Source organism: Phalacrocorax carbo, chromosome 3 (assembly GCF_963921805.1).
Source record: "Phalacrocorax carbo chromosome 3, bPhaCar2.1, whole genome shotgun sequence".
In the NCBI taxonomy this organism is placed as follows: domain Eukaryota; kingdom Metazoa; phylum Chordata; class Aves; order Suliformes; family Phalacrocoracidae; genus Phalacrocorax; species Phalacrocorax carbo.
In genome coordinates, this window is record NC_087515.1 from 62,440,628 (window position 1) to 62,461,942 (window position 21,315).

The window sequence follows — 21,315 nt, forward strand, 5'->3', positions numbered from 1 at the left end:
GGCGAGCTGCGGCTGGGGGCAGCGCCGGGGCCCTCCACCGGCCGGCGGCAGGACAGGCTCAGCGGCGGCCGGAGGGCGGCGGTTCCGGCGGGGCGGGGAGAGGAGAGGAGAGCCCGGGCCGGCCTTGTGCCTCCCGGCCGGCCGGCCCACCCCTGCCGTGTCCCCCTGCCCCGGCGCGGCCGCCCAGCGCCACCACCCTGAGGCGCCTCTACCCTCCAGCCCGCCGCCGCCGCCATGTCGGGCCCGCTGGGCCGCGCCGCGCTGCTGCTGCTGGGGCTGCCCGGGCTCCTGCCGGCGAGGCCGCGCTACGAGCCCACCTGGGACTCGCTGGACGCCCGCCCGCTGCCCGCCTGGTTTGACGAGGCGAAGTTTGGTATCTTCATCCACTGGGGCGTGTTCTCGGTGCCCAGCTTCGGCAGCGAGTGGTTTTGGTGAGCTCCCGGCCGTGGCCCCCGCACCGGCCGCCGCAGCCTGCCCTCCCTGCCCCGCAGCCCCCTCAGGGCCCGGCGCGCCGGGGGCGGCTGGGGGAGGGGGGGGGGGTCGCACCGAGATAGCCGCTCCTGCGGATGGGTCCTACCAGCGATGTGAGGGTTTGCTTGGATCCCTGCTGTTGGGGCAGGCAGGGTTGGGTTTGGTGCCCCACCCCCCGAGCCATGATTAAGTTTAAAGCCCCCCTGCAGGCTGACCCTGGAGCTGAGGTGCGGGGGAAGAGGTTTATTTCTACCTGAGGCTGCGCAGTGAGGCCACGGGCTCTGTGGTGCCGTTTATGAAGGAAGTGGTGTTTGATGTGCTTCTGGTATGTCTGGCCATCTCTCTGCCCAGCCCTGAAGCTCTTGAATATGTTGTCTAACGTTAACCAAGCTAAGCAGAGAGCTTGTAGAGCTGCAAGATGGAGTTTTCACAGCGTTAGTGGAAGAGTCGGTTGAGTGGCAGAGGGAGACCTCTCCAGGGGCTCTCCTCAGGCTCTGTGGGGGACAAGCGCTGGGGAACTCGCAGGCTCCCTGAAAGAGCCTTGAGCAGCTCTTGCAGGAGGGCCGTGGGACACCGCCTGTGGGGAGCACGGGAGCCCATCGCTCCATCCCTCCCCGCATCCCTGCCCTTGTTTGGCAGACTGCCTGCAGTTTTTGCATGCGTGTTTTGTGCTGTCAATGGTTTTCTTCTTTTTTATTATTATTTTTATTAAAGGGTGCATTCCCCTTCAAAGAACCTAAAGCTCTGATCCTTGAAATAATTTTATCTCAGAGGCTGAGTAAAACCTTTGTTTTGTGAGTGTCCACTGGTTCAGGCCCTGTGGCTCTAAGCATTTTTTTGCTGTCTTCTTTCCATGCGCTACTGAGTAGTTCCTGTGTGACTTCAAGTGAGTCACATTATCATTTACAGTATGAAGATAGCAGCAGCTCTGTGGCAGAGCTATGGTAAACCTTAAATGCAATATTCATAAACCAAACCAATGTCAATATAAACAAACCACAGTTTTCCAAAGGCAATTTTTTGGCCTGCTTTTTTCAGAATTAGTTCAAGGGTTTCAGCACTTTTTAAAACGTGGACTCTGTTTACTAATTAGTGACTTTTGGTGGCCAGGGGGGCTAGCTTTGAGTTCAAGTCTTACCCCGAGCGCTGCGCTCCGATACTGGTACACAGATTCAGGCTCAAACATTCATTTTTTTTGTTGTTGTTCTAAAAAGACCCCAGAACACTCTAATGTAGTTGATGAAGTTGTTTTTTATATGCCTGTTGCCTCCCATCCTTAGGCATGTGGGCGCAAAGCTGCTTCGGGTCCTTCTGGCAGCATGTGCAGTCAGATGACTGAGGTCCTGTGTTAGCAGCTTCAGATGGAAGGTTGTAAACTCTGATATCACCCAGCCTGTCCTCCTTCCCTCAGAGCTGCATAACCTTGGTCAGGATGTTTCTAGAACCTAATCCTGTCAGAGCAGAAATGCTCACATTGTTAGCCAACTATGTGACAAAGGACGAGAAGCAAGGATGTTATTTGTTTCTTTGTGCAATTACATACTTTAAAGTCAGAGGTGGTTTCTTTTCAGGTTCTTTTATGGAAGGAGGCTGTCTCAGCCTCTTTCTTCTTTCTTCCTCCCCTCCCCGGCTGCCAGAGATTGTTTGTTTATGCTGAAGTCTGCTTGGAAAGGTTACAACAACATCCATAGGTTACCGTGGTCTTACAGAAGTGAGGTCAGAGTCCAGCTCAGGACAGGAGAGAGAAACACATTTCAGACATTCAGATTCTGGCCTTCAGTTTCAGTTTGTCTTCATTTATGTCTAAATTTGCAAACAGGATTTTTGCTGCTTAGCTTAATTCATAGAAAGGAAAATGCTTTCAGACCCTTTCATGTAAGTATTAACAGTCACAATGCACATTGTTGTTAGGAGGTGTCCAGCAGTAAGTCTGTTTATGCAGTAAGGACTGTTGCATGATGTTTCTGGTTTTTAAGTCTGTGTGCACTGGTCCGGCAGACCGAGGCAGGTGTGTGCCTGCATGCTAGGCGCATTTGTAAGTGTGCAGGGTTCTTGCAGAGGCAGGTCGTTGTTGGAGGACATGCCTTCTAGTAGGGCGCCTTTGCTCCAGAGCCTCATGTGTGCAGCCACTGCAGGGCTCTCCAGTCACAGCACTCTCCTGCTCTGGGGCTATGGGCATCTGCTCACGCGTCGAGTTGCTCAGCTGCGTTTGGCATAGGGGACTCTAGACCAACAGAGAGGTAAAGCTGTTGGCTTGCATGTTTATGGGCGGCAGGTGTTGCAGTGTGGGGGGCAGAGCAGAGGTGCCTGATGGCTGATATGTGAGACTTGAGGAGAGTGAGTTGTTAGTCCAGAAAAAGTGCATCCCTCATGCCACCTGGGCTGCTTATGTGGATCATGTACCTGTGCTCTCTAGTATTGTTTTGAGATTTGGGTACTGAATAAGACTGTCAGGTATAGTTGCTTTGTGACGTTGCTCCAGATGAAACCCTGGGATCTTTCCAAAGTGGACTGCTTGAAAGAAGCAGAGCATGGGGAAAGAGGACAGAGAAAAGGAAATCTCTGATAATCAGCACTGCTATGTTCCAAAGCAGTTTTACCCCATTGCCAGTGTCATGTACCTCTAGTCCATGTGCCTCTCAGTGTGAACAGAAATAGGAGCTAATGATTTAAATTCTCTTTTCTTTGTCTAAAGATACACCAGCAGATGTGTTTTTGGTCTATACTTTGTAGGTGGTACTGGCAGAAGGAAAAGAGAGAGCCCTATGTGAAATTTATGGAGGCCAATTACCCACCTGGGTTCAGTTACGAAGACTTTGGGCCACTGTTCACAGCAGAATTCTTTGATCCCAACCAGTGGGCAGATATTCTGAAGGCTTCAGGTGCAAAATATGTTGTGTTAACTTCAAAGCATCACGAAGGTAAGTGGAAGGTTTGTGAATGTTAGTAATTGTTGCACTTCCGTCAACAGAAGAAAAATCCACATGACTTTACTGCCTGCTAAGAGAGAGAGAGAAAGCCAGGCAGGCTTACCTGCCCCAACCCAGCCAAAGAGGAAGCAAACCACTTGAGAAACAGGCATGCATTTTCCTGGCACTTACACAAATACTATGGCCATGAAGCTTGCACAGAAGGAGAAATAGATTGTGCCATTGTTCTCTTGCTGTAGGTAAGACAGCCTGAAGCGGTGGGGGCAGCTGAACTTCCTGCAATAGCCATAGTTTATTTTTTGTTGTGCAGTTTATTGCTCAAGGAACCACAAAAGTGAATTCTGCGCTGCTTCGTGTATGGAGAGCTGCTGTGTACAGGCAGTTACTGAGCTCCAAGGAATTTAGAAGTACGTTGCAGAAGTCAACTTCAGAGTTGGAAACATACACAGGGTGTAGCTCTTCCTGATACAGTTCACAGAAGCCAAAACCTTGAACCAGGTCTGGAACTTCACCGGCACAACTGATTTTTGGCACTGTAATTTTAAGATACTCTGCAGAGAGAAGTGAAGGAAAAGAAAGTGGTTGGAAGGAAACATGGTAGCAAAGAAAGTATAATATACCAGGATGCAGTATGACAGTACAGCTAGTGAGTGTTGATGTCTGGGGAGATGTGGGTTCAAGGCTGGCAACTAGTAACTTGTGAATTTTAATCTCGTCTCTAACACATGTAAAATCTGGATCCTGATGATGCCTGTGGCGTAATTCCCAGTGACTTCAAAAGAACCATGATTCATTTAGTCTGCCCTGTAGCCTTGGGCATGAATTTTTAGCTTCTCTGTCTAGTCGATGCAATTTCATCTATCCAGTTCACAAAATTATTGCAAGATTTATTAGGCAATGAGTATAAAGCAGTTTGAAGTTCAGAGTGAGGCTCCTCCGGCAGTGGTGTAAGTCTGCAGTGCAGTAGTACTTGTAAGTGCTGTGCTGGATTGCTGGATGTCTAAAACATTCAATCCCTCCTGATACTTACGTTTTAAAACCTGTTTCAGGAGTTTTTGTACTCTGCTTACATACATGTACTGAGTAGTTGATTGAGCTGTTACAAATGTCACTACAAATGAAAAGTGAACACTTGCATAAGATCTAAACAGAAGGGAGGAGAATGGTCTTTGAATGGAAATGATTGCTTGTGCATTCTGCAACCGAGACAGTGTTTTATCTTCCAATTGTTGAATGTGTATTCACAGTTCAATTTGATACAATCAGTGAAAATGGAGATGCCTCAAAAGTTGCTGTATTTTTGGTTAATTTAATTGGGGCATATGAATGGAGTGAATAATTAAGGGGAAGGAATAATCCTAAGCAGTGCAGAACTGGAAAATGGAATGTTTTAGATAAAAATATAAATGCGTGTGTATATTTATGAAAAAATACATAAACGTATCTGGCATGGTGTTCTGATGTTATGACTGCTATCATTGTGCATAAACAGATTATAGGCATACTCTATACTATGATAACAACATTATTATATATATGATTTTTATGATTTTGTATCTGTTTTTTTGCAACACGCTTGCAAACCACTTTCCAGAAGGAGGAAATATAACTTCTGCTCTTCTGCTTCCCTTTCTTATCCTTTGATTTTTTTTTTAATTTTTTTTTTTCTTTTCAGGCTTTACTTTGTGGGGCTCCAAATATTCTTGGAACTGGAATGCTGTTGATGTGGGACCGAAACGAGATCTTGTGGCTGAACTAGCAGCATCAGTTAGAAACAGGACTGACTTGCATTTTGGGTTGTATCACTCCCTGTTTGAATGGTTTAATCCCCTCTTCCTTGAGGATGCCACCAATGTCTTTAAGACAAGCAAGTTTCCAACCAGTAAATCATTACCAGAACTCTATGAAATTGTGACCAGGTACCAACCAGAAATAATTTGGTCTGATGGGGACGGAAATGCACCAGATACGTACTGGAACAGCACCAGTTTCTTGGCTTGGCTGTATAATGACAGGTACATAATGATGCTGGTTTTAGGTCCTTATCTGAAATTCTGCTCTGTGTCTAGTTTGTCTCGTTTTCTGTATATTTTGTGGAACCTACTTTTGAGGATTCAACTAAATATTAATTTTCCTGAAATCTAGAATCCAGGTCTTTCCTAGAACTATCAAAGCTTGCTTCAGAAAAAGACTGTTTCATACCTTTTTTTAACCACATTTGCAGATTAATCTGTTAAGGTGGTATTGGCTATTCTACCTAGTCATATTCTTCCCTAGGTATTGTTTACTGCACAGACAAACAGGATAGCAGGATAATTGGAGAATATGGGTACACTGTTGTCATCGCAGACTGAACATCTGGCAGTGCATGTGAAGTGCAGGCTGATTTCTGGCAGACCTCCTGTGAAAGTCTGCAGCGTATTTCCCTAAGAAATGCCAGTTGGACCTTTTGCTAGGAAAGGATGAGAATAAGATTCCTGAAATTGCACTTAATCTAATTATAATAAATCAATAGCACAGAAGTCATCCTAAATGTTAGCTTCTGGGAAGGAAGGGGTGTACATGTGGGAAGGGATTACACTGGCTGTGACTGTATTTTTTAGAGTAAAAACCAGAAACTGAACATTTCTCTGTTTCCAGCCCAGTCCGGGACATGGTTGTGACCAATGATCGCTGGGGAGTTGGCAGCATCTGTACACATGGTGGCTTCTACACTTGTAGTGACCGGTATAACCCCGGCCACCTCCTGCCTCACAAGTGGGAGAACTGTATGACTATTGACAAAAGGTCATGGGGGTACAGGAGGAATGCACAACTTGACGATTACCTTGCAATCGAGGACTTGGTGAAGGTACAGTGGGACAAAGATGTTGCCCACAACTTCTAATTCTCCCTCCTGATCATTATATCATGCTACATAACATTTCAATTATGTATCTATTTTTATGAAAAAATATTATTTGAATTGAATAATGAGATGATGAAGTAATAAATCATTTTGTCCATTTGCAGCCTAACACTGGCGGGATGGAATATCCATGTAATTCTTAATTTTTCTTTTAGTCATTTCTAGAAAATTAGTATCTAGTAAAAATTCAACCTGTTTCTTAGAAGCTGTTTCCCCTGTGAGTAACTGGCCAAAGACTGATCTGGAGAGACTCATAATTGCCTTTTCTACTAAGTTTTTCTAGTAACTGCACCTCTAAGTTGGTGAGAGGCAAACAGTTGCAGTTTTACATTTCCTGTTTAGGAACTCCTGATCGAAGTCTGCATCTTCTCCCCGTTCTAGCTAGGAACAGTTTATAACTTAATAGTCTTTTTACCTTGTAGCGAGAAACTTTCCTTTCATCCCACTTAATTTAAAGAAGAGAAACCAACACGCTTATTACAGACAAATAGATAAACACTAGCAGACGCAGACAGCTGGTGTTAATAGAGCAGTGGTTCCCTTTGCTAGTTTAAGGTATTAAAAAGAGATTTGAATCTTAGGAAAAAATGAAAGGAAGCCTGATAAATCTTTCAGATAAATGCACTTAATTGCAAGATTCAGCTAGTGAGGGGAAGATTGATTGTTATTGTTGCTTAATCCAAATTTTTCCTAGCACTGTCCTTGCAAAAGATAATTGCAAATTGAAGTAACCTCTTTTCAGAGGCAGAAGGTTTACATTCATTCAGTAGCTTGTCTCCAGCTGTCCGTTCCTCAGACTTGTGCATCTCAGTCCATGATCTCTGGAGGGCAGTGTGGATGTGAACACAAATATTTATGGACTCTGTAGAAGGCTTCCTAGTATTTTACAGATGTCCCTGTAAAATAGGGAAAGCATCAAACAGAGGAAGAAGGAAGTTGCTTCTCTCAGCTTCAGTAAAAACAAAGTGGCATCTATTAGCCTTATTATCTTCTCTGTAGAGAAACTATCTATTGTTCTATTGGTAAAACCCTCATGAAATTCCTGCAGAAGTCAGAATGTTAACAGGATGTAGGATCTGATTCTAACATAGATTCAGTCAGACATATTGGTGCAAAAATGTATTTCGGGCTGTTTTCTGCCATAAAAATTGACAGCTGATCTTCATTCTATGAGAGCTTAAGTTTTGTACTGACTCTTGGGATAACCCCAAAGTCTAAACGCGCAGCAGTAATGTGACTTGAGTTGATTGTTCTGACGCAGCGTGCCTGGCTTTAGAAAGAACTTCAAATGTATGATTTAATTAGCTGTAACCATATGTTCTATGTGTTTAAAAACATTTCAGCAACTTGTAGAAACAGTGTCTTGCGGAGGGAATCTCCTGATGAATATCGGGCCCACTCACGATGGTCGCATCACTGTTGTGTTTGAGGAACGCCTGAGGCAGATGGGCGCCTGGCTGAAAGTCAATGGAGAAGCCATCTATGGAACGAAACCGTGGAGAGCACAGAACGACACGGTCACACCGGCAGTATGGTAAGGCTACTGAATCAAGGTGTTGGCCGTGTAAAGCAGCAGCAGTGTATGTGGTGAAACATTGAAATTCTTAATGACATGATGCTACAGGAATCACCATCTTATTGTACGCTGTGAATAAGTTAATCCTTTTGTCTGTTTAAGTAGCTGCACATAGAAATATGTATAAAACTGTAGGTAGACAATGGCTGTCAGGGAATGTAGTCTCAGGGCGATGCCAGGGCTGAAGGGAAGGTTGCAGGCGTTCCCTTGGCGATCTTGTGATTCTTAGTGTAGCTGGGAATAGAAACTATACCAAAAAATATAAATCCAGAAATATAAAACTGCTATGAAGTGTTTATCTGTGCAAAGGAATACTTAATGTCACTGTTTAGAGAGAAAGAAGGGAGAGAAAGAAAGTGGAAATCAGTCTAGCATGTTCTGCGTTTCTTGTTAGGGTAAAAACATGTGGGAAGATAACAGCCATTGTTTGGTCACTAAAATCAGCCAGTCTCTGGACCTGCCTCTGCCTTTGTGCCTCATAACTGCTGTAATACCTTAATGATCCACCAGGCCTTGACCCCCTTCTCTGCCTCAGTGGGACTTTTGACTTCTGTTCCCAGTAAGATTTGGACATCTGGCGTTAACCTTGAAATGCTGAACTGTTTGTTGACTGTTTAGTAAAACCACTTCCAAGAGCAATAAAAAATTGTAACAAAATGAAGGACAGAGGGAGGAATGTGTCGAATGTATGCCATGAGATTTCCAAGGACATACTGTAGATAATGTCTGCTGAAATTAATTTAAAAACTAGCTGTGCAAGGTGGAAGCTTTATTTTCACACATCCTCTTGTTTAAAAATTTTTAGTGGAATGTCTGTATGTTTGTGTATAGATGTGAACTACCATATTTTTCTGAATATAACCCACTAACCCACAATTATCTGTTAGTGATTTCCCCCTGCGCTGCAAGTACCTCCTTCCTACATGGCTGAGCAGCAGTGAGTTGTTATACGCTTAGTACAGAGGTTAAATTCAGTTCTTTAATAGTCTCTTACCTCTAGTTTGTTGGAACATATTTCCAAGAAACAGTACTTCATTAAAGGCTAGAAGTTGTCTGAAGAGAGAGTCATGCATGTGAAAAGGTAGCTAATGCCAACTTTTCAAATCTGTTTTTCCAGTCATGAAAGCATTCTATATATCACTTCAGAAATTTTACAAGGACAAACTGACAAGCATTTCTGTTCCCCATTTCCAACCAGGTACACTTTCAGCCCTAAAGAGGACAAAGTCAATGCTGTCTTCCTCAGCTGGCCAGTCTCTGGGACTCTGGAACTTGGTGAGCCACAGGCTAAGCTTGGAGAAACTCAGGTAAAAGACAGCACATGCCACACTCCCCTCTCCCCGCCTTCCCGTTTAGAACAGTGAGGCTTTTAACACACAGTTCATGACATGGACATACTCTGAAGGAAAGCACCTCTAGGATTTGTCATGTTCCATCAGCGTTTGTTTTAGTTTCTGGCATCTTTGGGAACGTGTAACTCTTAGGACAGAGTACATTGGAGGAGACCCAGCAGAATGTTTGTTTTCGTTCTGAGACCTCCTTGTCATAGTCCTCCCAGTGGGATGTTTCTTCTCCAACAAAGTTAGACCAAATTGTTGCTGGGATATGTTTTAGCTTGTAAACTAAGGATCATAAAAAGAGGCCAAGTAGCAGGAAAAAAACCTGCCACCCCTCTCATTTCCTGTGTAGACTCTAATTCAGCATGACCCTTCTTTATAAATAGCAGCCTCGTGACTTTGGTGATACTGTAATTGCTGTAATGGTGCAGTAGTTTCAAGTCAAAGCCTTGCACAAAAGGAGAGCACACAGAGGTTTTCATTGCCCAGGGACAGAATGTATCTGTCACGATAGATTTTAAACTTGACTGCTTCATGGTTGCTGTGGCCAAGGCGGTCACCTATCTCCACTTCACCCACGAGACCCTCTCTGGTAATAAGCAACAAATTGAGGAAGGCACCCTTTCTGGTCAGTTCCCTTAGTACCTGTACCAAGAAGTTGTCATCCAGATGTTTTAGGAACCTTCTGGACTTGTTTGTCCCGGCCATGTGGTATTCCCAGCTGACATCTGGCAAGTTGAAGTCCCCCATAAGGACAAGGGCGGAGTACTTAGAGGCATCCCTTAGTTCCTTAAAGAATAACTCATTGATGTCATCCTCCTGGCTGGGTGGCCTACAGTGGACTCCCATGACAACATCTGCTGGCCCTTAATCCTTGCCCAGAAGCTCTCAACTGTACCATCGCCAACTGCTCTGTGCATTCCAGCTCCTCCGTTACATACAGTGCCACACCTGTGCCTTGCCTAGACCTCCTGAAGAGCCTGTAACCATCCATGGCACACCAGTCACGGCCCTCATTCCACCAGGTTTCCCATATGCCAATGATACCATGCCTCTGGGACTGGGCCAAGGCTTCCAGCTTCTCTTGCTTGTTCCTCATGACACGCTTATTTGTGTAGAAACACTTCAAGTGCCGTTTGTTGTGCTCATTGCGATGTGGAGCAGTGTGAAGAGTCTCACTAGCACGCAGGTCCTCGAACTTTGGCATGTCTTCCCATTGCCTGTTGCTGGCTAGCCCCCTCCTCCCCTTCCAATCCAGTTTAAGGCTCTGTCAATCAGCCCTGCTAGCTGCTGAGCAAAAACCCTTTTCCCCTTCCGAGAAAGCTGCATCCTATCAGATGCTCAGTAGTAAGCCAGTGCAACCCTAGATGCGTGTCTTGGGCAGAAGTTGAGGACACTGATGCCGCACCTACGCTAGCACGTAGTGTAACCCAATGGAAGCAGATTTACAGAGCAGAAGAGCTGGTGCTCAGGACTTAATAGCAACACTGTGCATTTAAGGTGGGGATTCATTTTGGTTTAGCTCTGTCCTGGTCTTGTGCACTGGATGACCACTAGCTGCTGAAATGCATTAATGGTGTTTATCTAGACTGTCTCTTCTGGTCTAGTTCCATATGAAAAGACTCTAGTGCCAAGACAGTTCTGCAATAAGGAGGAAACCTAGACCATATGTGCATAAGAGTAATGTTCCTCAGGGCCAGAGACTGGGCTTCAGCTGCTCCTATTGCTTTTCAATGTCTCTTTCAATATGCCTATTTTCAGCATTTCAGCAGCTGGCGTGAGTCTCACTGTAAAGCCTATTTGTGTGTTTGTAGTGGAGAGGTTCTTCAGGTCAGCTTTGTTCTGAGATACCTGGCCACACTCCGTAAGAAATATTGCTTACTCAAGATGACAAGTTCCACCATGGGAAACAGGCATTTCAGAAATGGGTGATACAGAACTGTGTACTGTGGTACCTGGATTCCTGCTGAGACTCAACTCCCATCCCAAATACTTCTGAAGAGTGGTTATGTACCACTTACAGACCTAAGTCCTGCTCAAGACCCAACATCACTAGCTTTATTACTTATCTACTCTGCAAGTATTTTTCTCCTACATTTAATTGTTGTTTTTATCATTTATTTGGTTGTAAGTGGCATTTAAGGATAAATGGATAGTAAAGTAGCCACAGAACAATTTTTTTTGTTAATTTTGCTATTATATGCACTTAGAACAGTGCCTTTTCAAACTATTGTGTCTGTTTCTGTCTCAGGTAAAGCTGATGGGCTACAAGGAACTGCTGAAATGGGTTGCACTGGGAGAAAAGGGAATGGTGATCGCTCTACCTCAACTAACGCCTCAGCAATTGCCATGTCAGTGGGGCTGGACTTTGCGACTGACTGCTGTCAGCTGAGCCACAGGCTGCTGGAGCCTTGGGTCGCAAGGGAGGCTGATGTTTGCCCACTTTCTCAGCACTGGCTTCTAACTCTTGCACTCGCTTGGCTGAGAAACATCAGCACTTCCACTTTCTTCTGAAAGGTGGGCTGTTATTAAAGGATGGAACAGAGTGAACCTCACATGAAAGCTAGCACTTGATAGTTGAAGCTCTGCATAGAATTTGTTTCTTTGAACTTGTGTGGAAAAACCAAGCATCTACCTTGACCTCTCTCCTTTTTTTAGCCTGTTTCTTGCCAAGTTACCTGAAAAATGGGCGGAGGTGGAAAACAGGCACTAACTTTCTCATGACTTTAAAAAGAACAAAGCTGGGTGAAGCCAGCACTCAAACGTATGGAAGTTAGATTTCCTGCACTGAAGGTACACAGCTGAATTCCACAAAGCTGTACAGTAAAAACTGTCAGTTTTAGAGAAAAACTTTCCAGTAGTGTACAGCAGCTGGCATTTTCAGCTGAGTAGGGCAAGGTATCTGCAAGAACATTCCTCTCAGGGTTAGGAATTCATCAAACACAGGGAAGCAATGCACATATACATCTTCATTTCTCATCATGAAAATCATTAACAACAGGAACAGGTAAAATTAATTCTGTCCATTTTGGGGATACAAGTAAAGTGTGAGGGTTTTTTTGCTGTTTTGTATAATTTCACATGGTTAAACCTGACTCTTGTTTACAGCCCTTGTTTTTACAGTTACCAGGGTGCCTGCTATGGACTATTAAACAAAACACATACTTCAGTGGCTAACTTTTTTTTTAAAAAAAAAGGCAATCAGGGGTTGCTAGGGATCCTCAACTTTGGCAGACAGACAACAGTTCAAGCTGAGGGTACATCACATCCAACTTGAAAAATTCCCAAACTCATCCTGCGTCAGGAGGCGTAGGGACGGACCTGCAGCGTGAAGTTTGCAAAGGGGGAGGTAGAGGACAACAAAAAGCATGAGTGGTTTCAGTGTAGAGATCAAAGGTTTATTTTTCCTGAGTAATGTTAATAAGTGCAAAACTATTACTGTATAAGTTAACTTTATCCTTTCAACTCTGTCAAGATTATAAGCGATGGGCCAAAAGAGGTTATTGCCGTTCCTGCTAGCAATGTTAATACACACACAAATGTTACATTAAAATATTTTATTACAATACAGACAGTTGGGCTCAAAATTAATACAAATTAAGATAAAATATTTACAAGATAATGTGTACAGCATAGCTGTTTGAACAGCATAAACGAGAGAACCTCTAAAAATCCACATTCCTTTAGTATTAGGTAAGAGAGAGCACTCCCCCAGCTTGTTCAAGAGGAACACGCATCAGTTGGCAAAGGCTTTCTGAAGAAGGAGGGACTCTTTGGAATAACATTTGTGAAGGTAAGGGAAACAAAAAAGTTTTCTTTTATAAAAAGAAAAATTTGGGAGAAGAAGAAAGAAGCCTTACTTCAACTCTGCTCCCTGGGCTATTCTTGGATCACCATCATAACTTTTTTCCAAAACTTACACACCCCAGGCAAACAAATGGGTTTTTAGTAACTCGTCGTGATATGGCCACCAGATGCCTTTCAGTAAAAAATAATCAAATGAATTATGGAAGAGTTTAACTACTTTTTTTAATAGAAAAGTCTTTACATACAATGATTCTTTCAACAAGAGTATTTTTAACAGGTGCTTGAAACAGAATTGTATTACAAGTATGGGCTTGCTCTTACTTCCTTCAGAATGTTCTTTCTGCTGGTCTGCTGCTCCTACACCAGTATAAAATTAACCCAAGGCTCATCAGTAGTCACAAGGGAGTTGTTATAAATACCCGATCTCTTCCTATAAATGTGCAGTTCATTTCTCTAGTTGCTGAGGGGTACTAAAAGCTTCATAAACATTAGCAGCAAAATCTTTCACTTGTTCCATCATCAACAGGTCCTGGAAGAAATTTAAAAGAACAAGTCTGCTTAATCAAACACATCCACCACTGATCTGGTTTTGCTGCAGTATGTAATTAATCCTGAGAAAAACACCTGGCACTCCCACAGAGACCTAACTCAAATTTCTTGCTTTAGAGTAAGGTTTATGGGCAGAACCTCAAATAGAACCAAGTCGAGAGACCTTTTTGTGCTTCCACACAGTTTAGCAATTGTTTCTACTTTTTTTTAAAAAGCCACTGAAATTAAACAGAATGAAGTATGTTATGAAAAAGAAATGTACAACATTCATTTCAAAGTTTTACTTGGGATATTTTAAATAGGTGAAATTCTTACCTGAACAAAGTGACTGGGTGTTTCACTGCATACTGAATGGATCTGCCCATTTATTATTGGAATTATCTTGGCTAAAGGAAGACTGACACTGGAAAGACTAGAAAAGAACAAAAAATGTTGACCTAGACCGGCTCTGACATTAGTAAAGCCACTAAACTGTGACTATTACAATTCTAAATAATTACTACTTCAACAGTAAGGGTTGAAAGACCACAAACTAAAACATAGAGATGAAGAGTTTCCCCCCCCAGTCAAGTCTTTCATTTAATAAAGAAAAGCACCAAAGCAAGTTTCAGTTGCTGTTCCTATTACATACAGGTTCAGGCTTGCTTCTCATGCAAGAGAAATATGGTTTAGCCAGAGCCTTCAGATGCGTGTGCGCGTAAACAGGTGTCAGAAGTGCCAGTCTACAATCTCATGCTATTTCAAACTCTAAACCAGGCTAAGGACAGACAGCCAACCTACAGCCTTTGGGATATTCTAAGTGGTGTAAAGAGTATATATTTAAATAAAAACATTACTTTCTGAGAGCCATCAGTTAGTAAAATAAGCATACATAAATCCAGTTAATTCAAGGTTTTAATATGTTTGAAATCATATTTCAAGGATTCAATCTCAGCTTTTGGAACACTCTTGCTGCACTGTTTAAAACCAAAGTTAACTTCAGAATAAAAGCTATTTTTGAACAGTCTTCCAGGAAAAGGCAGAATATTCTGAACATCAGTACCTTTTTTCCAGCATACCAGTAACGAACCTAAAGCTCTGCAGGTGCTTTGGTTACGTGTATTAGGAGAATCATGCCAATTGCCCGCCTTCCTTGAGAACCACAGCAACTGACAGTGGGAGCCTGGGGCGTGCAGAGCTCATCTGCTAAGGGGCGGGGAACGCTATCTTTCTCGCAGCCTCGCAGGGGAGGTACTGCAGTACATCTGTCAGTAGCCACCACCCGCAGGGTCTGCCCTCCTTAGCTAGAAAGGCGGTCTGCTTGTACAGCCTCGCCAAGAAGTGGGAAGTGTAGGCCTTCTGATCTCTACTTGCAGATCTGCACGTGATGGTGGGAAAGATACCTCATGTGAATTCCAGCAGCTTCATGGGTTAAGTGAGGAGACTGTATTTACTCTTGAAAAGCAAGAAGCAGAATCCTTTCCAGTGTGAGAACTTCAAGTAGGCAGGAAAATAAAAATTCACTCTGAACCCAAAGCATCAGTCACATGAGAAACACAACAAAAAAAACACATTTACCTATTTACAGAGCCATTCTGAGAGAGGTCCTGTTCAGTAGGTCTGAAAAACTCTGCCATGTTGTCCAGCAGTCGACTGAATCCTCTATTTAAACACGTGCTTAAAACTGTACTGAAGTCCGGACTGGGAGGCAGAAGGGGGGGGGGGGGGGGAAGTTAAAAAAAAAAAAAGGTTTGATTCCTGGAATTTATTTTTTTCAAACTAAAAATGCTGCAAGTATTCAGTGCCACAGATGTCCCTCCCATAAAGGAAGATGCGTGACCCAGACAAAAGGCCATCAGTATAGCCACCTCAAGAAACACCAGCTCCCCAATATCTCCACAGCAAACCAATCAATAACCTACACTCTACCCTAAGGTTACTAAAAAACCAGATAGATCTAAAGCATTCCTCTCTTCTCTATTTCTTGCTATGTAATAACATATAAGGGACTTATTCTTAAAATGCCCCAGAAGTCTAGCAGCTAAGTTTTAAGAGTAGTTTGGCATTTGGCTCAATTGCCTCATACTCAACCTTTACTATAGAAGCCTCACTGGTAAAAGGACACACACAAGCACTCTCAAACCCATGCATTTAAAATAAATTCTGATAAGCTAAAACTGGTGTTAATTTTATCAAAGCAAGTAAACACAATAAAATTACTCTCGATTTACCCTGCTTTAGTAGAATGGAAGTACTCCTCTGTTCCTGCATAACTACAGAAAAGGTGAGGAAGGGGTAAGGGGGTCTGACTGGGAAGGACCTCCTGGTCATCTTGTTAAGGCAGGGCTATTTCTTACAAATGAGTTTCAGAGCTCTCAAATTTTGAAAATCCCAGCCTACGATTAGTGAATATAAAAATTTAATGCGGCAGAGAGGTCACATTTCACAAATGAAAGCTGACAGCTTTTATATGAAAGCATTTGTCTTATATAAACAATAGTTGTGAGGAGTTTAGTATGAATACAAGGTATTTCTCTATACCTTTCTAGCATGTCTCTAGTTTCATTAAGTAATTTAATTGTAGCAATGTCTCTTTCTGTGAGTCCACAGGCCTAGAAAAAGCAAAGACAGACATTTAGTAAGAAATCTGTTGGCAACTGTAAGAATAAGAGTAGAAGAGTTTTTTACCATGGAATTAATTCAAGATGTATAAGTCAAATCATTTAAAATAAAATATTTAGTGTCATAAATCAGATTCTTAATATATAATGTTCTTATTTTCCTTTTAAGTGGTCAACTTAGGATATTGTTTTTTAACTAAAAACAATATTAACAGGAAATACCAGACTAATTGAGCAAAGTTTTCCACTTCTGACCTCCAAAACTGAAATAAACCCCACATATCAGCGCAAGGAAAAGGGATAAGTACGCGCAGTCACACACTGAAGCCTAAGTTTCTTCTTTATACTAGTATAGGACCAAGTTAAGAATGAGTTTTCTCCAACCGGTGGTGTGGATGGAAACAAACACCTTCAGAAAATCTAGGAAATTACCTTCATGTTACAACTGAGATTAGATACACCCTTCTTTTGACTTCTGTACATTTTCCAGCCCAACACAACAAAGGGCTCCAGCACACCATGACCTTCTGGGGCATCAGCCACGATGCTACACTTGTCCATGATCTTTGCTGGTGCACAAGCGTGAGGCAATACAGCTCAGGGCTGAGCTAAGCTGCACTGTGTTGCAGCATAAGTCACAGGCTAAAAGCAGTAATTGGGCTGTTTCTGAACTCAAAGCTAGCACTGACAATGACACTCGTTTTCAAACAAACCCGAAGAAAGTAAAACTTTACTTTGCCTAGATTAAAGAGATAAGGATGAAGATGAAGGAAGAGGCCTTGCCATTTGTTAGAGGGCTGTTAAGCACCCTTCCCTCCCCAAAACAAACAAATGCAGAATGAAAAGAAGGCAGGTGAGAGAAACCAAACAAGTACCTGGGTAGCCAAGGGGTTTTCTTCATCTGGCATCAGATAATGACATAAGGGAGAGTAAGATACAATCTGATCTGAATCTTTATGTTCCACTACTTTCCTGATCTCTCTAAGTTTCTGTTCCAGCTCCAGGAGAGACAGGGTGTGCTTAAGAGAAATACTGGAAAGGAAGAAGACTACAGTGTCACTTGCAAAATGGATAATGACGCTTTGTCTTCCTACTGATAACACGTTCACAGTAACAGGATCCCAATCTGCTCTACTGGTTTGCATTGGCAGACATAGCCTGCTACAATAAAAAAAGTTGTTTTGGAAAAAGTCAGTACACCTTCCTTCCCCTTCCCCCCCCCTTTTTTTTATTCTAATATAACTCATTGTTTCGGCAACAGTCATCACAGTAAAACTTAAAAGCTAACCACAGAGAAATACAGTCTCTTACCTTCCAAAGACTTTATGCACAGCTTGTTTAACAATAGTTATCAACTCAGTCAGTCCTAGAAGGAGGAAAGTATCAAAATTATTCTAAATATTTGCTCAAGTCTAGAAAAAAGTAAAAAGGCAGAATTTTATAGGTGTAGTTAGCTCATAATAAGCACCATACCATCTCCTAAAAGGTGCTGAATACTTGATAAATATTGCTGCTGAACTTCAGGGGGAGCTAGTGGTGTCTACAGGAAAAAAGAAAAAAACACAAACCAACAGTTCTGTGACATGTCAACATTAGAGACCAATGCAAAAATAATTTCAAACAGGTTGTGACCAATTTCCTTCATCTTTATAATACCCTGCAGCAGGTGGATTCCCTGACTCTCATGCAATTCTGTAGCTTCTGACTCTCTTCCCGTCATCAACCCATGGATAGTTCGTAAGTCCTATGGGATTCTTCAATACTACACAGATCTCTCTTCCATCTTCAGTGGCACAGAAAAATCTTTCACTTTTCATTCACGTATAGGAAAGTCTGTTAAAGAAACTGCATTGCAGGTGCAACTAGACTCTCTACAACCCCAAAAATTAAACCTAGTGGAATAGGATATTTATGCTCAACCCTAACAAAAGCCTGTCTGATAGAAAAGCAGCTTTCTAGAACTGAGACAGGATTCCAGTTTGCTCCAGCAGAGTGCCTCAGTTGGCCCTGTCAACCCCATTCTCTACTGGAACAATAACAGAAAGGAAACACATTTCTAGTCCACACTCATCTTGCCCTTTTAAAAGAGCTTTTTCAGGTTTTACAGAATGAAGCATGACCTCCATCAACCCCAGCCTCCTTAATGAAAACTTTCCTCAGGCCTGCCTTGACATCCTGTTCCTTGACTCTCAGCAGGAGCTATCACAGAGGGGCACACAACAACTAGTCAAAGTTTGTAACCATTATTTTCAGATGAGCCATCCAACAATTTGCAGGTCTTACTCTGCACAAAGGGTATGTGCTTACTGTGGGATTGATCTATTTTTATTGAGCAGTGATAGATATACTATATAAAAAACCAAGTCTTCTACCTTGCTTGGCCCCACCAAGAGACATTTAGGTAGATAGCCTTTTGGAGTTAAACAAAATAGTAAGAATTTCAAAGACAACTTTTTCCTTCTTTAATCCTAGGAAAATTTAACTGTGGGAATTAACATATGTGCTTGGAAGACCTAAACATTTGTATACGTATCTTGGATCATTCACACAGTATTACTGTTTCACAAAAGATTAATAAAAGAAATTATTTTATGATGGTGTTTAGATACAAAGTAACCTTCTTTAAGCAATACAAATGCAGACAAAAGGTATTCTTCAATATTGCTAGTATTTTCTTAAGCAACAGTGTCACTGAATCACCTGAATTTAGAGGCTGTTAAAACACATCAATATATGTTACTTCCAGCAATGCTTCCACATCTCCAACTCTTACAAGAGCTCTTGGTTTCATTCTAATGCTCCTAAGCTACGAGCTTTTTATCTCTCACTAAATAATTCTTTCACTTCCAAGAAAGTGGAAGTTCTACCTTTGAAACAAAACAAGAAACTTACTGTGCCATTTTTGCAGAGCGCAGCATTATCAAGGTAGATGTAACCGCCAATAATATTTAACTGGACTCGCAAAAGAACTACTAGCATACAGGTACTATATACAGCTACAATGCTTCTTGTGAAACCTTGAAAAGAGAAAACAAAATAACTTCAAAGTCAAAGAAATAAGGGTGAGTCAAGGAGGGAGAGTGCTTTCCAAGACTCAGGAAGTGCTGATGACTTTTAAATACACAGTCACATTCCTCTCATTGGTTGTCATAACACATTCTCACAACACATACCCAAGATGGTCATGAGTCTAAATGTGCTGGATCTACATCTACAGTGTCCCATTTAAAGTCCTATATTCATATTATTTTGCATGTTACACAAGTTATTTTGGAAAAAAAAAATAATATAGAAGTTGCTCCAGAAGGAAAATGGATGTACTTGCAAATCATCTTTCTCCATTAGGCCAGGAAATACACCCAGTATGTTAGCCCTCATCATGCAATTAAGACACACAAGGCATAACAGCAGCTTGGGAGAAAAAAAAGCTACCTGAGGCAGAAGCAGCTAGTATCTAAAGAAAGAAAATTAAAATGAACATCAGCTACCAGCCACTAGGCAACAGAGAATGTGTGGAAGAAGGGACATGAATAAATATGGATGAATGCTGAGTAGCAAGGACATGGGAAGCAAGGAGCCAGATCAAAAGTAGGATCTGTACGGGTGTTGTGAAAAGGAGAAACGAAACAAAAAGGAAGGAAAAACAAAACCAGGGAGGTGACAGGGATAACAAATGGCACCAAGGAATCAGAAGTAGTAAAAAAAGCTCAGTAGTATTCACTACATAATTATTTGACTTCACTATTCTTCCTTCCCTTCCGCTTCCATCAGCCAATAAATAAGAAGATGAACTGAGGGGTTCATAACCACTGCTACGGTGGTTATCTCCAACAGGCTGGAAAAGAGGAAAGTGCTGGCCATGTAAGGGCTGGCCTACATTTCTGATTGAAGTTTTCTGTTAGGTTCAGCACAGAACTTTCCAAAAGACTAGTGTTATTTTTCTGTGATGGCAAAGAAAGTTCTCACAAAGTTTTCTTGAGTATTGTAACATGAAGGCCAATAAAATTCTTCACCTTCGTCTCTGAGCTTCCAACTTCCCTCAGGGCTATGAAAAATTCATGAGGAGCTTTTGGGAGGGGGGCAGGGAGGAGGTTTGTAATATACTGTGTCACACTATCTTCATATCTACTGAAACAACAACCCAGTGTAAAGTGTGCATTTTAAAGGAGGTGAAAGACATTTTAAATTTATGCTAAGTATTATGCAGATGGAATCTTTCATTTCCACTTACTTATTATCTTTAAATCTTCCCATATTTCTAACTTGTTTGCTGGCCTGTGGGAAAAATAAATGGAAATATTAAATATCAAAAAGTATGTTTTCCTTGGAAATTAACAAATATGTTAAATGAAATACCGGTGCTCTAAGGCGAGCTCATTTAGCTACTATAATTATTCAGATTGGATTCATGTCTACATTGATTTGCCTCATTCAAGAAAGCAGTATATATACAACATGCTATGAAGTCACAGAAAAGATATTCAAACTCTAATGTATAAATGTTGTAGTTCATGATGTCAGTTATACACTTATATTATTAATTTTGAGTTACTGTGCTAAGCGGTCAGAAAAAGCCCACTGATGGTAGATACAAAGTGGACTTTCTGGGGCCTTGATCCTGTATATACTTAATGTAGGCCTCAGTTCAGTAGGGCTTTCTGTACCCCCCTCTGTATAACAAGAGCAGGACCAGAATTTCTATATCCTACCTTCTTGCAAGATTTACCGTTGCCTGACTTGGTTTTAAAGTTCAGATTTGATCATCAAAAAATAAAGATTGTGACCATCTGTAGAAAAGAAGCCTTGCGCCATCCACACAAATTCAAGTTGATCTTTTTTCTTTTGTTGAGGTGTGTTTACTTTTTTGACCTGACCGATTCCTAAAATTTTGTATATTCTGCAGTCAAAAGAGCAAGGCTGTAGATTGCATACGTGCACCTGAACTGCCTAGGTTACATTGCATATTTATAACTACTGTCCACAGGTAATGTTAGCAACATAGCAGCAGTAGCAGAGATGAGAGCAAGCTAACCATCCAAAAAGTCTCACTGGCCATTCTCGCCGGTTAAGCGCTGTCACTAAGGAATGGCTACTGTATCTCTATCGTGGAAGCAGTAATTTGTGACAGTCACTTAGA

General features: G+C 42.1%; 2 protein-coding genes across 4 annotated transcripts in view; one reads left to right on the forward strand and one right to left on the reverse strand.

Annotated features, from left to right (window-relative positions):
* FUCA2 (alpha-L-fucosidase 2) lies at window positions 1-13,561 on the forward strand. Of its 2 annotated transcripts, none has more exons than XM_064447130.1 (7): window positions 1-431; window positions 3,205-3,392; window positions 5,077-5,416; window positions 6,042-6,252; window positions 7,653-7,843; window positions 9,084-9,192; window positions 11,474-13,561. In XM_064447130.1, the coding sequence occupies exons 1-7, from the start codon at window positions 235-237 to the stop codon at window positions 11,612-11,614; spliced, it is 1,377 nt and encodes a 458-aa protein (XP_064303200.1). In that variant the 5' UTR covers window positions 1-234; the 3' UTR covers window positions 11,615-13,561. The 2 variants fall into 2 exon arrangements, with proteins under 2 accessions (XP_064303200.1, XP_064303201.1); XM_064447131.1 differs by lacking the exon at window positions 1-431 and adding an exon at window positions 1,420-2,346.
* Window positions 12,765-21,315, reverse strand: part of PEX3 (peroxisomal biogenesis factor 3) — a 19,959-nt gene continuing 11,408 nt past the window's right edge. For both annotated transcript variants that reach the window (XM_064447133.1, XM_064447132.1), the window contains exons 4-12: window positions 20,410-20,453; window positions 19,071-19,195; window positions 17,652-17,718; window positions 17,490-17,544; window positions 17,054-17,210; window positions 16,099-16,169; window positions 15,136-15,258; window positions 13,894-13,990; window positions 12,765-13,558 (exon numbers count right to left, since the gene is read on the reverse strand). In XM_064447133.1, coding sequence (XP_064303203.1) covers window positions 13,475-13,558; window positions 13,894-13,990; window positions 15,136-15,258; window positions 16,099-16,169; window positions 17,054-17,210; window positions 17,490-17,544; window positions 17,652-17,718; window positions 19,071-19,195; window positions 20,410-20,453 — 823 coding nt within the window. In that variant the 3' untranslated portion in view covers window positions 12,765-13,474. The remainder of the gene's footprint in view (window positions 13,559-13,893; window positions 13,991-15,135; window positions 15,259-16,098; window positions 16,170-17,053; window positions 17,211-17,489; window positions 17,545-17,651; window positions 17,719-19,070; window positions 19,196-20,409; window positions 20,454-21,315) is intronic.

Excerpts from the sequence above, each read along its gene's own strand:
- FUCA2 (XM_064447130.1), top strand. The coding sequence starts at position 235 with ATGTCGGGCCCGCTGGGCCGCGCCGCGCTGCTGCTGCTGGGGCTGCCC. Across the intron at positions 432-3,204 it reads TTCGGCAGCGAGTGGTTTTG|GTGGTACTGGCAGAAGGAAA; the intron begins GTGAGCTCCCGG and ends TATACTTTGTAG. Across the intron at positions 7,844-9,083 it reads ACGGTCACACCGGCAGTATG|GTACACTTTCAGCCCTAAAG; the intron begins GTAAGGCTACTG and ends ATTTCCAACCAG.